Source organism: Hippocampus comes, unplaced genomic scaffold (assembly GCF_001891065.2).
Source record: "Hippocampus comes isolate QL1 unplaced genomic scaffold, H_comes_QL1_v1.1 scaffold624, whole genome shotgun sequence".
Classification (NCBI taxonomy): domain Eukaryota; kingdom Metazoa; phylum Chordata; class Actinopteri; order Syngnathiformes; family Syngnathidae; genus Hippocampus; species Hippocampus comes.
The window spans coordinates 1-16,064 of record NW_017805624.1 but is presented as its reverse complement, the minus strand read 5'-3'; the positions used below and the strand labels follow the sequence as shown (position 1 = coordinate 16,064).

Genomic DNA, 16,064 nt, shown 5'->3' with positions numbered 1-16,064 from the left:
AAACCCCACCCCCTGGGGAGCGTTCAATGTGTCACACGGGTAAACTGAGCTCGGAGAGAACAACAGCGTCATGTCGAATGTGTAGATTTAGAATGCCGCAGTCTGCTGCTTCGGCCTATGATTAATGGTGTCATGTTGAAGAGCAAGGGCAAAGACGTTTTAAGCATGGTAGAAAAAACAACAGATTGCTGGGAAGAGGCTCTGTGTGTAGGTTAAATAATCTGCCTTTATATACCATGATATAAAATGATTTTAATCCTCTCTGATCTCCCGCAAAAGTGTTTTCTCATGCTTTGGCTTTCGCCGAGGGAATCATTGTCTTGATGTCAATCCCCTTCAACCTATTTTTTCCCCCCCGGGATATTATACGCCGCTCTTTACCTCCATCACGCTCTCAGTCCGCGCTTTTCCTTCGTCATCAGGATGGCTCCCGGGCGGGTCGAGAGAGGAAGAAGACCGTGTCCTTTAGCAGCAGCCTATCAGAGAAGAAGATCAGTAGTGCGACCGACTGTATCCACTCAATGGTGGGTTCGCCGCGATATGACCTTTTGCATGCGTACCTGAAACCGAGGCCTGCGGCGTGTGCAGTCGAGGGCGTCGTGGCTGCCGAAAATGTAAAAGTCATTTGTTTTGTGGCCAGGTGGAGGGGAGCGAATTGAAGAAGGTGCGTCCCAACTCTCGCGTGTACCAACGCTACTACCTTCTTGACGCGGGACTGCAGGCTCTGTGTTGGGAGCCCTCCAAGAAGGATTCGGACAAAGCCAGGATTGCGCTCGCCTCCATCCGAGAGGTCAGCGTCCAGACGAAAATGGGAGATCAAGTCTCGCCGGTTATTGCCTCTCCCGCTGATGAACTTCATTGATTCTTTTGGACCAACCCCGATCCACACCATTGGCTGCAGTTCGTTTTGTTTTGATCGTGATGTAATGCGGGCGCATCGTTTTTGTGGCCTCGTATTTCAGGTGCGGACAGGTCGTAACACGGAGGTATTCCGCACGAGTGGAGTCTACGAGCAGATTTCGGAGGACTGCGCTTTCTCGATCATCTATGGAGAGCTATACGAGAGCCTGGACCTTGTGGCCCACTCAACAGAAGTGGCTCATATTTGGGTGACGGGCCTAAGGTAAAACCAACTAAATTGGAGCGTTTGTCACAGGGATATTTTAAAATCTCATATTCCATTTGGCAACAGTTAACTTGGGTTGAGTTCAACAGCTTTGTCCAAAAATGTAATTCCTTGCTCATCCTGTCACTTTTTGGGATGAGATCCGAAGAAAGTCTATCAATAAATTCTTAGAATGCATTTCTTTCTCATTTTTTTGGACTACTTAATGTTCTCCATCTCCAGGTATCTGATCCAGTACGGTAAAAATGCCCTGGACATGCTTGCCAGCAAACAGCACAGCCTTCGTCTTGGCTGGTTGGAGCAGCTTTTCGCCTCTGCTGCTGATTTGGATAGTCACACGGACATTGAGCAAGGGATTTGTTTGCAGTCCGCTGTCAAACTGATACAGACGGTGAATCCAGGGGTGAGCAACGGAAAAGTGGAGCACAGATTTAAAGAGCTTCAGAGGGGTCGGATCGAGTCTCTTTCTCCTAATAATGGATCAGGAGCTAATGACCTCACCATAGTCAAACCAACACTCGGGGCAAGAAACGAGAGGGTCACGCAGCGGGAGTTCATCGAGGTCTTTCACGACTTCTGCACACGTCCGGAGATTTACTTTCTCTTGGTGCAGTTCTCCAGCAACAAGGAATTCTTGGACGTCCAAGACCTGACGAGGTTCCTCGAGGCTGAGCAAGGCGTTGCCCAGGTCAGGAAACGAATCCACTTCAGCACAATTCCGGCATTGTCATTGTCTTAAGGTCCGCTTGCTCCCTCGCTCAGGTGACAGAGGAAGACAGCCTGAGTCTCATCCAGTCCCACGAGCCATCAGAAGAGGGCCAGCAGCAGGGCTACCTGTCGATGGACGGCTTCAATAGCTACTTGATGTCGCCAGAGTGCCACCTCTTCGATAGGGAGCACGACACTGTGTGTCAGGACATGTCCCAGCCTTTGTCGCACTATTTTATCAACTCCTCTCACAACACCTACCTCATCGAGGACCAATACAAAGGGCCCTCTGACATTTCCGGCTACATCCGGGCGCTCAAGATGGGCTGCCGATGCGTGGAGGTGGACATATGGGACGGTCCCGATGAGGAGCCGGTCGTGTGTACCGGACATACTCTTTGCCCTCCTCTCGCCCTGCGCAACGTGTTGGAAGCAATTGCGCGGTTTGCTTTTGTTGCATCAGAGTATCCGTTGATTGTGTGTATCGAGAACCACTGCTCGCTGAGACAGCAGAAAGTGATGACGCAGCATCTGGTGCGAATACTCGGCGATCAGCTGTCGACGCAACCCCCGGACGAGAGGGAGTCGTACCTCCCCTCGCCGCAAGACTTAAGGCATCGGATCCTGCTGAAGGGGAAGAAGCTCGAGCCTGGTTGGGAAGCGGAAGAGGGTGAAGTCAGTGAGGAGGATGAAGGGGCTGAAATGTGTCCAAGGATGAAGGCGGCGAGCAATGGTGGGGCAGGACTTGAAGACAGTCCTAAAGAAAAACAGCAGAGAAGCTTCAATTCAACAGCTGCCAGCCAGTGCAATCCTCCTCATCTTCCTCACAAACAATTCCATCTGCTGAAGGAGCTCTCGGACCTGGTCACTCTTTGCGAGTCGGTCCACTTTGTCGACTTCCCAACATCAAGAAAAAGCCAAAAACCTTGGCAGTTGTGCTCTTTTAATGAGACCCAGGCCGGGCGTCTCGCTGGCGAGACCCCCGGTGACTTCGTCAACCAAAACAAACGCTTCCTGTCACGGGTGTACCCGAGCCCCATGCGCATTGATTCCAGCAACGTAAACCCTCAGGACCTGTGGAAATGCGGTTGCCAGATTGTGTCTATGAACTTCCAGACAGCCGGGCTGATGATGGACCTCAACGCCGCCTGGTTCCGGCAGAATGGAAATTGCGGTTACGTTCTGCGGCCCGCCATCATGCGGCGGGAGGTGTCTTATTTCAGTGCGGACACCAGAGACACCGTGCCTGGGGTGTTACCTCAGCTGCTCCATGTCAAGGTGTGAGGGGCATCCCACCAGCTCGCCACAGAATCCTTGCTAGCTGACCAAATAATCACGATGATGTTCTGAAAACGGCCCATGTGGTCACCCTTCCCAGGTAATCAGCGGACAGAATCTTCCCAAGCCGAGGGGTTCTGTGGCCAAAGGGGATGTGGTGGACCCTTACGTTTACGTGGAGATCCACGGCATTCCAGCCGACTGCACAGAGCGCCGCACCAGGACCGTCTCCCAGAACTGCGACAACCCAGTTTTCGATGAGAGCTTCGAGTTCCAGATCAACCTGCCGGAGCTCGCCATGGTTCGCTTTGTCGTGCTGGACGATGACTTCATCGGAGATGAGTTCATAGGTCGGTTCAGTCAGATTGGGTTCATTTATTTCTGACAGACCTTTTCACAATGAGGTCATGTGTATTTTCGAGTGGCTCGATACCTTCCAGCCGTAAACTCGACGTTAGCTAGCCATTATCTTTTGCTAACTTTCACTCTCAAAACAATCTGACTAATTCTTCAGTCATACTCGTCAGAAAATGTCTTCCACAAACTCACTGATGGGAGGTTTGGTTCCAAGTCTGTCCCTGAAGAAGTAGCTACTTTGACACAAGGCAGTCTTGCGATCACATCTGTACAACTTTTGGACAAAACTAAACCTTGAACCAATTTTTGGCATCTTTCAGTGAGCAGCAGTCAATTTCTTTTGGACTTAGACGGGTGCCTATCGTTCATTCATAATCTGCATCTTAACTCATTCACTCCCAAAGACGTTTTTAAACGTCTTTTCAGACTTGGTCCAGAATTGGCTGGTACTGAATGAGTTTTAAGTGTGGTATTAAAAAAAAAAAAAACTTCTGTCACAGGTCAGTACACCATCCCGCTGGAGTGTGTCCAACCCGGGTACCGTCACGTCCCGCTTCAGTCTCTGACCGGGGAGGATCTTCCCCACGCCAAGCTTTTCGTCCATGTGGCCCTCACCAATCGTAGAGGCGGGGGCAAGCCTCACAAAAGGGGCCTGTCTGTGCGAAAAGCTCGCAGGAGACGGGACTACACGGCTCTACGGGACTTGGAAATCCGGGTCGTTGATGAGGTTTTCAAAATGGCTGGTCCTCTGTTGAGAGAGGCCACGGACTTGAGGGAAAACATGCAGGTGAGGGTGTCCGAAATCCCGCAGTACATTTATCGGCTATATTACATTTCTCCTCAACATTTGGCATTTTGTTTTCCCCAACAGAATTCTGTGGCGATGTTTCGGGAGTTGTGCGGGGTGTCGGCTGTGTCCAACCTCATGCAGTGCATACTCGCTCTTGGCTCCAGAGTGAGAGGACCCGATGGGATCCCTTTACTACTGTTTGACCTCCAGAAGCACTACCCCACCTTGGAGCCTCAGGGAGCCCTGCCTGATGTCCTTCGCCGCGTTGTCTCCACATACGACATGGTGAGGAAGGAAAAGAGCTGACAGTAAATATGCTTATTGTCCCCCCCGCCCTCAGATACACAACATATCTCTGAAGTGCACGGAAAGGAAGGAAACACGACACAAAAGCCACAAAGATTACTAAGCCGCCACCGCCCATCTTCCTGTCTGCTTCACACAACAATGAACACCCCGTGTGAAGACAGAGCTTCCTTTTGAGTACATATTCCACCCCCCTCAAATAACAAACTGACACTGGTTGTTATGCAAAAATGTGCTTGATTTCCAAACTTGGCCCGAATCCGGTATACTTTCATCCGAATAAAGGCAGGACATTCATAGACCCAGCCGGAAGTCATTTCGTTGGTTTTATTTTTGTAAACATATCTGAGGCTAAAATGGGTCCGAGAGCCTCGGCTGGTCCGCTGGCATGGTCGCAACAGAGTGCCCCGTTGTTCCGGCGTGGTACAGTTCCGTGGGATCTCTTGAATTTGATTTTCCATTCATCATATGGGTCAACGTTTTGCAGCATGGTGAAGTAACAGCACGTCTGCCATGCAGGGTTTCGAATCCTGAATCCAGTCTTGGTCCACGTTGCTTGTTTGGGTTTCCCTTTGGGTACTCTGGCTTTCCCTCACGTTCCAAGATAAGCTCCACCTCACCTGTGACTGATGAGCACAAGCACCATAGAAAATGGATGAATGGCTCCTCATTTTGCTTTTAATTTTTCCCACTCGTTCACCCTGCAACCTACACAGTTCCTGCCCTTTCCTCCTTTTTCCCCGCGGGCCTGCTTCAACTGTGGCTGACCCACATAAAGGATGACTCCACGCAGATGTGCACTTGCACTCAGCCATTCTGCTGAATATTAGACCGACTCGTGGGTCTAATGCGGCTGGAACGCTGAATGTACAAAGTACACATATCTTGTCTTGTTAAATTCTCAAGAAGGCTTTGGTGCACCGACGTAATTGAATGACAATTGTTTGTCACTGCCGTTTGAGTCGAAACGGACGCGTGTGTTACGGCGAGCGAGTGTGCGCATATTTGGAGTCACTTTCACTTTGAATCAAGCCCACCCCTCGAGTTGAAAAAAAGATCATGACGGTGCTGAATCTCATCAGCATAGGTTTGACTACGGTTTGACGAAATAGATCTTCACACCTCCATCCTCAACTGGATGTATTGTGTGTGCGTTGATCATTAGTTTGTTAAACAGCGGGGATCACATCCCTTCAGGCTTCACACGGCAACGCCTAGCATTAATCAGCCAGAGGCAAGTAATGTCATTATCGTGCGCCGCGTGTGTGGTCATTACTCTAACTGAGTGGTTCAATTGGTCTCCTCGGATTCCTCCGCTGTCTGCATGTGTCTATCTGTGGAAGCATGACTCTAATCTGGCATGTTCATTCTTTTAATTACCACAGATGCCTGCAAAAGCTTTTTTTTTTTTTAAGACTGCATTGGAAATATACATTGCCATGTTCTTAACGGGACATCTCTGTGTGTTGGGCGTATGCAGATGGTCCAGGCCAGCAAAGCCGTGTTCGAGCTCTCTGATGGAATCTATGAAAGGATTCTGCATATAAAGATTGCGGGTGAGTGAAAATAATGCGTTAGGTCTTAAACCCCTAATTCATCTTTGCGTAACTTTATGAATCTTTGTTTTTAAATCCACTAGGGGAGAGTCATCCTCGAACAAAAAGTTAGGAGCATGGAATTTATCTAACATTTTGCTATGGAACCTAACATCACTGGAAAATAAATTTGACACACTTGCAGAGCTCGCTAGCTATGCCTATTCGGTGAAAAAAAAAAAAATCATCTACTTGTAGAAGAAAAAAGATTGTTGGCAATACTGTCAAATTGGTATGTAAAGTATATAAAATAAGGTTTCAAAATGGTGAAAAAACAAACCAACGAGACGATCTAGAGCAGTTACGTATGCCAGCAAGAATTTCACATGCTAGCTTTCAAGTTGGACTCCCAAAAACAACCCCCCCCAATTGCTTTTCTTCCTTAGTCTGCATGATGAGCGCATGCTCACGGCCGACAATGAGGCGCTCTAAAGTGGCCGCGCCAGCTGTCTATCGAAGGAGAAAATTAATTTTCGCCCTGTAGTCATAGCGAGCTAAGTGCAGATCGGCTCATAAAGTGCTGGGGGGTAATACTAATAATAGTAATTATTCATGATTCAGGATTCATCTTCAAACCTTTGTCATGTATTTCGAAACAAATGTTTGCTTTCATTTTCCAGGATTTTTCACGAGTGTGTTCCAATACTCCCCCCCGCCCCCGGTATTGTCTATTTTCTCGCAGCGCAGTTTTGTTGACTTCAGCATTCTGACTCCAGACTTGTCAGCGGCACAGGGCCATTACACAGCATATCATGAGTTTAAGGGTAAAAGAAAAGACCTCTTGTGAGATATATTTGTTATGCGTCGGTGAGTTTCACATGCATGCTGGTTTGAATAGAGAAAGCTTTGACAGAGATGAATGTCGAGCTTGTAAATCAGCAAAAATCTCCCAAGCGACTTATCCACCGCCCCCGGCCCCAACTCTCCTAAGGTTCACTTTCATAATCATGTGACATTCGTTTGTTTACATCCTCTGAGCTTCCCCGTGCGTATACTGCATGATGGCTCGTGTACTTTTTGCAACGTTTGACCAGACGGCAATATTTAAAGACACGAAAGGTTGTGTATGAGCATGTCTGCTGTGTGAGAAGCAGCAGAGCCCGAGGTCGGAAAGTACATGCCGTTAAAGATGCCAATCAGGGAATCCCATGGCGACGGTCACTCGGAGCGGAGTCACGGGATGTCTGCGAGCTGCAAGGGAGTAGAGATAAAACCGATGAAGCTCACAGAAGGGAGTAGAAAAAAAAAGTGGATCTGATCTGTGCTAAGTAAACAGTTGTTTATAGTTAAATGTTATAAACAGATACTATGGTGATGTAATCCAGGTGTAGTGGTTTAACGGGTTATACGAACACAGTAGACAAACACTGTACACTCACTGGTCACAAAATCTTAACTCTATTCAGCTAAATATGTATAGTTAGTTCATTTAAGACACGAAATTGTCCAAAAGTGTGAATCTTGAGTGTGAATAGTCAATATGTGCCCTGCTTGAGTTGGTTTTATTTTCCTCATCTCTCGACCACCTATAACCCGTAACCCGATTGGACGATTTTTGGGCTCGCGGGTCTGTGTATGCTGGATGTGCTTCCGTACTATTTCATCCCCTCTTCTGTCAGTACTGCGCAACGATCACACACACATATACATGTGAGGCTGGTCCATAGGCTTTGAGTTGTCTAGCAACGCTGACATAAGGTTAGAATTCAGACAACTTCTGGAGTATGTACAGTATGTGGAGCAGTGCACCGTGCGTGTGTGCAGAACGGGTAAATTATACTCCCCAAATGTTTATTCCTCATTGTGTGTGTGTGTGCGTGTGTGTGTGTGGTCCACTGGTACGCATGCGTAACATTTGGACTCCTGTTGATGGCTCACGGTTTAATGTGCGCCCCACGTTAACCCACTTCTCTGTTTCCATGGCAACTGTGGGACGGTGGCCTGGGGCGGCCAGAGGAAACCAGATGCACAATACAACTCACAGCACACATACTAGACAGTGGTCAGGGGAACGGGCCCAGATTTCATACTGGGAAAGGACATTTTGGGGTAAATTGAGATGTTGTCATTCTTTCAGTACAAAAAAAGAATAATTCAGTGCCTAAAAATGCCACAAAGGGGCACCAAAGAACTTGAATCCCATTACACTAGGCAAATGAAGCTCCTCCCGTCACTTCAACATAGCTTAAATAAAGGATATCCTATCTTATAAAATTTTAGTTTTCCGGTAAACACACAAAAACAATGAAATAGTGAATGTTCTTTTTTTTAATAATTTCATTTCAGGGTAGAATTGCATGATCTGGTTAGCTGAGAAAAAAAAAATCATCTTCGTCAAAAATGCCACTCGGCTCACTAATGGTTGGGAAACGCTCTGTGTGCATCAGTGTAATTGCGTTTCATTCAGGATGATTTGAGCAAAAGTTCTAACCTTTCGGAGTTGCCTTTTTTACAGCCATGACATTCCACGAGCATTTACAGAGCCTGGCGGCGAAGGAGGGCCTGAAAGGGCGAAAGGCGGGTCGAGCTGTGGAGAGCTTCACCTGGAACATCACCATCCTTAAGGTCAGAAATGCAAACAGTCAAACGCCAATCCGCATTTGATAGCCTTTTGCTGATTTAATTATTTTTTTGCTCACATTCTTGACTCTTGACTTTCCGTCTATCCCAGGGTCAAGCTGATCTTCTCACGTACGCCAAGGCTGAAGTTGAGGAGAACATGAAGCAGGTGCACGATGCCGCTCTGACGGGAAACCTCGCCCGGGAGAGTCGAGGAGTTACAAGAGCGCGCTCCCAGTCACGGAAAAGCCAGCACGACAACGCCAATGCGTGTGACGAGCGATTCCAGCGATGAGACACTTGACCCGACTGCTGTCCGCTACACTACTCTTGCCGCTCGCCGCCAAGGAATCACCCGTTTAACGTTTGATATTGTGCACCGTTCACGTCTTCTCTCAGAGGAAGTCTGTTGATCATATTTGTGAAAACGGCTGAATATTTTTGAGACCTTTTCTGCTGTGCAATACGTTTTAAAGGTGGGATATGAGCACATAAAATACACCCGATGGGCTTTCTAGAGGTTGGGCCAGACTAGGCGTGGGCAATATATGATCCGGTAGTATCATTATTAATAGTGTAAGTAAGCCTTTTGTTCCCTTAAATTTGAATCAAAATATATTCATTTATTAGTTCGTTATCTCACGATAGTTTGACTTGTAAAAATAAATAACAATGGTAAACTGAAACCACATTAACATGTTTTTTTGTTAATGTCAAGGCTTCTGAAATCACCTCTTCTAGCTTCATTGAAATGAATGGAAATGCCATGAATTCCAGCCTTGCAAAAAAACAAAAAAACTAACATCTTTTTACTAAAAAATAGCACCTTATAATATTGTACTTTATAAGAAAACATAGTGACTTCAATAGAATGTAAAGAAATAAAACGTCATGGCCTCATTCCTTTGGTTCCATTTCAATGGACATTGTGCTGCTGCTGCTAGCGTGTCATGGCTACCTTCATACATGAAGATGGCCACGGCTTCTCAGTAAGCCGCAGTTAGTTACACGTCTTCGCAGAGGATAATCAATAGATGCTTTATTGTGTTATCTGTCAAAATGTGTTGCTGCACCGTGTTCACGTATCTTGCTCATGTCCTGACTGATGCCATTCGTTAGCCCCTCCTATTTGATAGCAGCATTAAGCTAGCAGACTAAGGCAAAGTGATGTGGTTTGTGTCAATACACAATGTGTAATTCTCTTTATTTTGTCATTAGTTTGACAGTAAACTTCAACTGGGGACGGCAGGAAAGAGCTTGAAGCCCCCCCCCGTAGTCCTTGTATTTCAAATTTTGTCAAAAGCATCGCCCAATGATGGGCTCCAATGTCGCCAAACACACTTGTATCTATGCATCACTGTAGATATACTGTGCAGTTAACAAATGCTTGGTTAAATATAGTTACATTACAAAATTAAAAAATGAGAACTATTTCATGAAGATTTCACATTTTCTATTAAGATTTCAATATCGTGTTATGTCAAAACAACCACTTATTTATTTTTGGGGGGATCTATGGTGCCGTTTTGTCATGTTTTCACCTTCCATACAAAGTGGTGTCCTCACGTGTTCTGATCAAGTCGCCGAAAAAACGAGCTCAATTGGTTGCGTCACACAATATTTTGACCCGATGTGATGACATGAACCCGTCGCATGTGAAAATGTCTTGCCTCTTGTGTGCTGCTTCCTTTTGCGTGCAAAATAATTGTACAGTATTTTAATAAGATGTTATTCTTTCCTTTTGCCGTCAAGAGTATTTTACATAAGTGGAAACATTCCAGGCCCATCTGTGCAGTCAGTGTGCAGCTCCGGTTCATGAGAACCTTCCCTCACCAATGGAGATGGAAATAAACCAGTTTTAAAATGAGCAGATTTTTTGTTTGGTTTTTTTTTTAATTCACAATTACCTAAATGAATAATTAGAATAAAACGTGGCATTTTTTAAAATTGAATTTGAACAGATTTGACCAATTATAATCCCCAAGACCAAAAAGAAAAACTTGTGGCAACTCCCAATTACTTCAGCACTTGAACCACCGTTGCGTTGATGAACTAAATCGCTGACTACGCAAACTCGGTGACTTCAGCGGTGAGACAGTTTTTTATTTGCGGTGAGTAATGCTGAGTGGGCATTTGGGGGAAGGAGGTGGTTGTGTGAACTGCTTTTTGTTTTCGCAGGACACCATCACCTCTGTAAAAGCTTCACTTTGAATCACTAACAAAGATATTCCATCATTTCATAAATCATTGTAAACCAATGAGGGTTTTGAGTGTTTCAAAAAAAAAAAAAGGATGAAGATCACAGTAAAATTGTTTTGTTAGGAGAACAAACGCTAAGAGGCACTGGTTTTAGGATGCAGGAGGACGATGTCCTCGACGAGGAGGACGTCAACCCTCGTTCCGAACAACAGAAGCGCGATTGTCCTCCAGAGGGACACGCAAAGACATAACGCAGCCAGATTATAACGAACAGAAGACACAAAGAATCAGGCTCATCAGGTCTGAAGAGGACACGGTCCTGGCATTGTGTAAATTGCAGCTCAACAACATGCAGTCATGATTTGGCTACAGCAAAACATGAAGTGCCATGAGAGGACGTTGCACCTTCAGGCAGATGAGAGAGTACAGTGGTACCTTGACTTACAAGTTCCCCAACTGACAACTTTGCGTAAAAAAAAAATATATATATATTTATATATATTTTTTTTTTGCGTAGAATTGTCAGCGCAATTTTTTGTGACATTCAGACACTCTGTCACTAGATGGCAGCAAATGGCCACCATCAGGTCACATGCTTACTTCGCTTTGAGTCTGTTGCTTTGGGACATGGATTATTCGAGGCCAATATTTGTCACAATAATATTCTGATAACCAATTAATTTGGCCAATTACTTAAAAAAAAGATTAAAAACATACAGTGAATAAATTTACATATTTTTGGTCCCTTCACGCTGACAACAACAAATGATTGACATTTGATTGTTTTACATGACTTTGTCCATTTGTATTTCTTTAACTTTGAAGCACAGAAAATTGGTGGGGTATGTTTGAAAATCATTTTTTGTCTTCAGTTGTAATTTGGTGATCATGTGTTGAAGAAAAAAAAAAAAAATTCAAAAATAGGCCGAGTCTTTAGTATTTTGCATTTTTTGGTGCATTATCGCGCCAAATCTTTTCTCCCCCCCAACTCTGGATCCCAAGTAGGTGAGTGATAATGAGTCGATAGAGGGTGTCAAAATGACAGGTGAAAAGTGAGGAAATCTTTTTTGGGGGAGGGGTGATGTGATGGGCAGAAGAAAGCGGGGAGAAAGGGGGGGGACAGTGAAGAAAATTTAGTTGTGAAAGTGAAGTGATAAAAATGGAGCACATTTTTTTTAATTCTATGATGTTATTAGGTCTATTTTTACATAGCACAGTACTGCATATGGCTATATTATTAATTTTAACTCATTCACTCCCAAAGACGTTAAACGTCTTTTCAGACTTGGGTCTAGAATTGGCAAGTACTGAATGAGTTTTACAAACAAATTCCAGGGGGGTAAAAAAAGTGCTTTTTGGGAGATGGAAAGGATTAATGGCACCTCCGTTCATTACAACGGAGAAAGTTAATCAAGTCAAGGTACCACTGGATTCTGCATGGGCTTAAAACAGTACTGAAGCAATGTTTTCGGGAAAGGCTGCCTCTCCACGTCACAGTCTACACATCCAACTTTTAAAAGGATAGCAGCTTCTCAAAAAGCCCCTCCCCCTCCCTTCGCTCCCCCTCTCTGATTCCAAGTCATTTGTTTATTATGGCAACCTTGCAAAGACATCGGGTAAAAGAGGGCGAGTAGGCAGATGCGGTTTACTTGTTCAAAAATCACTGGGGTTGACGATGGTGAAGTCCGAGTCCTTGCTTGTGGTTGAGCCTTCATCCGGGCTGGACGAGCCCGAGGCAGCGGGTCCCGACAGGGGGTCGTTGAAGGTCCCGGCGGCTCCTTCGGGCTCCATGCGAACCAAGCCGCGGCCTCGCCTGATGGGAGGGCTGCGCTCCGATGCGGCCCTGCCTCCGTCCGCGCCCTGCAGGTCTCCGTTCTGGGATACGAGGATGTAGTCTTCCCAGTTCCTAGCTTCCGAGCCCATGGACTCCACCTGCGCACGAGAGTACAGTCTGCCATTTTTATTTTAGTGGACTCAGTTGGGGGAGAGAAAAAAAAAAAAAAAAAGTGAAATTCTACACGGTCTACTTTTGACTGGGATGTGTTTTGACATGGTTTAATTGTAAAAAACGATGCATTTATAGGGGGGGGGTATGCAGTGTTGGGGGGGGAAATCACGTTTGTCAAATTTGTTAAAAGAAATAGCACAATGAGTTGTACAAAAATCAGTTGTCTATGGCCGTATTATATGCATCTACCCCTTGAATGAAGAATACACCAAACTTAAATGTACTCTTTTTAAAGTTAGTAGACACTGCTGACAAAAAGTTCGGGAAACTCAGCTTTCTGGTGAAATCCAGGATGAACCAAAAGCGCACAACAGTGAACCGCTGCATATTCGCGGTTGGACATTGACTAATTTGTTTTATTGTTTTTTTTTGGTGAAGCAATACCGTTATTTGTTGAAAACTCACTTATTTATTGTTTCGGTATTCAGGCCAAAGCTACATGGCCATCCAGTTCCATGGAAGCACAGAAAATTGTTCATCCAAAAGCCAAATATCACTATTGTTTTTGTCTCTACGGGGCAGTTAATCCCGTCAAGAGACTTAAGCGTCTATTTGCCCTCTATTAGAACCGAGGACGTACAAAATGAGACGACAACGTCAAACAGTGAGACAAATTTGAATTATTGCAGTCTGAATTTAATTCCAATACACATCATTCATTAAGTCGTGTCATCGCCAATGAACCTCGTGCGGCGTCATGGTTTGCTCCTCCTCCTCCTGCTGCTGTTGCTGCTCATCATCATCCACCATCTTGCCGCCGTCTCCGCCGGGGCCTCGCCTTGGCCTGCCAACTTGCGGCCGCTGATTGCCGCGGCGCCCGCCGGGAGCTCCGAAATCGGGTTCCGCTGCTGAGGTGTAGTGGTTGTCTGCAATGTTGATCTCCTCGTTCTCCTCGGCCTCCAACTGACTCTGGTTGAAGCGCAGCGCCCCCTTGAGGATGTCTTTAATCTGACGGCGAGCGAGGTACAAAGACTTTCACGTGGTCGCTCGGGGTGTGCAGCGGCCACGCAAACGTCGGCGGCTTACCTGTTTGAGCCCCGCCAGTGAAACGAGCACCTCGTCCTCTTTTTCCAAGTGCTCTTGCAAAATCACTTCCTGAATTTTACCTGAGGAGACAGAATTCCACTAAAGCAGCGTCGCCAATGTTGTATATACATATTAAAAGTTGGGCCCAATTCGAACATTTCCCCTCCAGTGTCATCTAAAACAGAAACGGACAAATTCTCAAATGTCAAAAGATTATCCTGTGGTGTGGAGTGTGTTAAGAGTGATTTTCCTCTCATGGGAACCCCACCGTCATTTCTGATACTAAATCTTTATGATTGCAGTCAACACCGAGGTCGGACGAGCCACAGACTCGGCGAGTGGAACGTGAAACGGAACCACGGCCAATTTAGAAGCAACCTGAAGTTGACGAGTGTGACAAGTAGAGAAGCAACTGCTTGGGTGGTGACGAAATCCTGCTTAAGTAGGAACATAGTATGATTTTTTATTTTTTTTTCATGCCAGGAATGCTGTCTTAAGGTCATATGTTAAAAAAACGATACATGTGTGTCCTGCTTTTGTGAAAGCACTCAATGAAATGTTTCAGTTGTGCGGTGGAGACTCTGCTGCCGGACTTACAGATGTGGCTGTTCATCATCTTGGCACAGTATTTGCTCATGGCCTCCAGGTCGTTGATCTGTCCCTGCAAGAACGACACCTGGGCCTCCAAATCCTCCTCCTGTCACCAGTCAAAATAATAATAATAACAATGAGGAGATGAATAAGGGGCGATGTGAGGGACAGAGCTTATCTCACCGTCTCCTTCCTGGACATGGTCTTGCTATGGGAACGCGAGCGAGTGATGTGGAAAAACGACTCTTTCTTGGCGCTGGAGAGGGGTGGCGACGAGGCGCTCAAATCGCTTTCGCCCCTGGAGAACGGCAGGGGCGGCGAGGAGGAGGACTGACGTGGCCTGCCGCTGAGGTTTTCAATGCTGGGAGAGGAGCTGAGCCTCTTGGAGCTTTGGCCTGAGAGAAGAGATGAAGTGTCATTAGCAGAGAGGAAACTCAAGACCGTCATTATTTTGTATTAGTGTTTGTCTTTAATGGAGGATGGAGTTAATGAAGGGTGTGGGGTGTGAACTCCCTCCACCCTCCATTTCAAATGACAGGATTTGAATAATTTACAATGGAAAGTGCGTCCCAGAACTTGCCATTTGTAAACCTCCCACGTTGTTAAACACACGACATAAATGACGACTAGACCTTGTGAAGTGTTCAGTTAGTGTACACGGACACCCCGTAAAGAACAAAACTTTGGCCTTAAAAGGAACTATCAAATAGAAGCGTTTCCCCTGCAATAAAACACAAGATCGCGTCGGATGAGAAGACCAAAACACCTCCTTGCCTCCACAAAATAGTATCAGACTGTCAATAAACCACACGTCGGAATAACTGCTGACTTTCAGGAGCCCCAAACACTGAATTCCAATCAACTCCGAAGCCCCTGGAGCTGAAGCAAAAGTCTCGTCACGTGAAATACGACCTATCATAAGCGATCCCGCTTGCCAGAACCTCTCCGTTTATGCAAATTGCGCTTGCCTGCTTCCGATTTGTGATTACGGTTAAGAATCACATCCAGAAAAGGGAGATCAGGCCAAGACATATCAGAGCAAAGTGCCCCTCCTTACGGCTTACTCAGGCTGTCTGCCATCTCCCTCTGCTGGACGGCGTTTGTTAGTGCAACGCTGCAGGTCCTGGGAAAGCATCCCCCCCGACTTGTGAAATTTGTCCCGCATGCAAAGACATGAGCACAGACAAGGAGGCGCACGAGTGGTTGTGGTTTACCTTGAGCGTCAGCCTGCGGTGGGACCCGAGAATCGCCACCTGAAACCGCATCTAACAAACACGATAGTCAAGCTGAGCTCATTCGCCTCGTCGCCCAGCAGGAGGCCCGCGTTACGTTCCGTTGCGTACCTTTACCCAGATGGACAGGCATGCTCTCGGACTTCAACAGGCGATAGTGCTGCGAGTGGGCGTGGCTCTGGGTCTGCGGCGGCGGCGGCCCCGCCGGGGGCTCGGCGAGCGGGTGCGGCAAAGCGGGCGCGGAGGTCGAGGCGGGGGACGCGAACGAGGACGAGGAGGAGCGCACGTC

The 16,064-nt window shown here is 46.4% G+C and overlaps 3 protein-coding genes across 5 annotated transcripts in view; 1 reads left to right on the top strand and 2 right to left on the bottom strand.

Annotated features, from left to right (window-relative positions):
* dazl (deleted in azoospermia-like) overlaps positions 1-402 on the bottom strand; it is a 15,604-nt gene extending 15,202 nt beyond the window's left edge. The window contains exon 1 of the mRNA XM_019880389.1: positions 382-402. Within this exon, the coding sequence (XP_019735948.1) occupies positions 382-387 (6 nt within the window). The 5' untranslated portion in view covers positions 388-402. The remainder of the gene's footprint in view (positions 1-381) is intronic.
* A 24-nt stretch (positions 403-426) lies between these two features.
* Positions 427-9,509, top strand: LOC109522096 (inactive phospholipase C-like protein 2). Of its 3 annotated transcripts, XM_019880383.1 has the most exons (12): positions 427-524; positions 641-790; positions 963-1,123; positions 1,349-1,450; positions 1,559-1,814; positions 1,889-3,112; positions 3,213-3,462; positions 3,970-4,256; positions 4,341-4,544; positions 6,046-6,121; positions 8,616-8,725; positions 8,832-9,509. In XM_019880383.1, the coding sequence occupies exons 1-12, from the start codon at positions 522-524 to the stop codon at positions 9,012-9,014; spliced, it is 3,006 nt and encodes a 1,001-aa protein (XP_019735942.1). In that variant the 5' UTR covers positions 427-521; the 3' UTR covers positions 9,015-9,509. The 3 variants fall into 3 exon arrangements, 2 of the variants coding, with proteins under 2 accessions (XP_019735942.1, XP_019735943.1); XR_002169500.1 differs by lacking the exon at positions 8,832-9,509 and adding an exon at positions 7,844-8,209 and having other exon boundaries at positions 1,349-1,814; positions 6,046-6,125; positions 8,616-8,716; XM_019880384.1 differs by lacking the exons at positions 6,046-6,121; positions 8,616-8,725; positions 8,832-9,509 and adding an exon at positions 5,085-5,199 and having other exon boundaries at positions 1,349-1,814.
* Positions 9,510-11,896: 2,387 nt separating this feature from the next.
* LOC109522099 (TBC1 domain family member 5-like) lies at positions 11,897-16,058 on the bottom strand (the record flags this gene model as incomplete). The annotated part of the gene is made up of 7 exons (XM_019880390.1): positions 11,897-12,850; positions 13,611-13,874; positions 13,953-14,032; positions 14,550-14,649; positions 14,727-14,938; positions 15,758-15,808; positions 15,887-16,058. Coding segments are annotated over 7 exons (1,158 nt in total), but the record flags the coding sequence as incomplete, so codon positions are not given.
* Positions 16,059-16,064: the final 6 nt, after the last annotated feature.

Excerpts from the sequence above, each read along its gene's own strand:
- LOC109522096 (XM_019880383.1), top strand. Across the intron at positions 1,815-1,888 it reads CTGAGCAAGGCGTTGCCCAG|GTGACAGAGGAAGACAGCCT; the intron begins GTCAGGAAACGA and ends TCCCTCGCTCAG. Across the intron at positions 4,257-4,340 it reads ACTTGAGGGAAAACATGCAG|AATTCTGTGGCGATGTTTCG; the intron begins GTGAGGGTGTCC and ends TTTCCCCAACAG.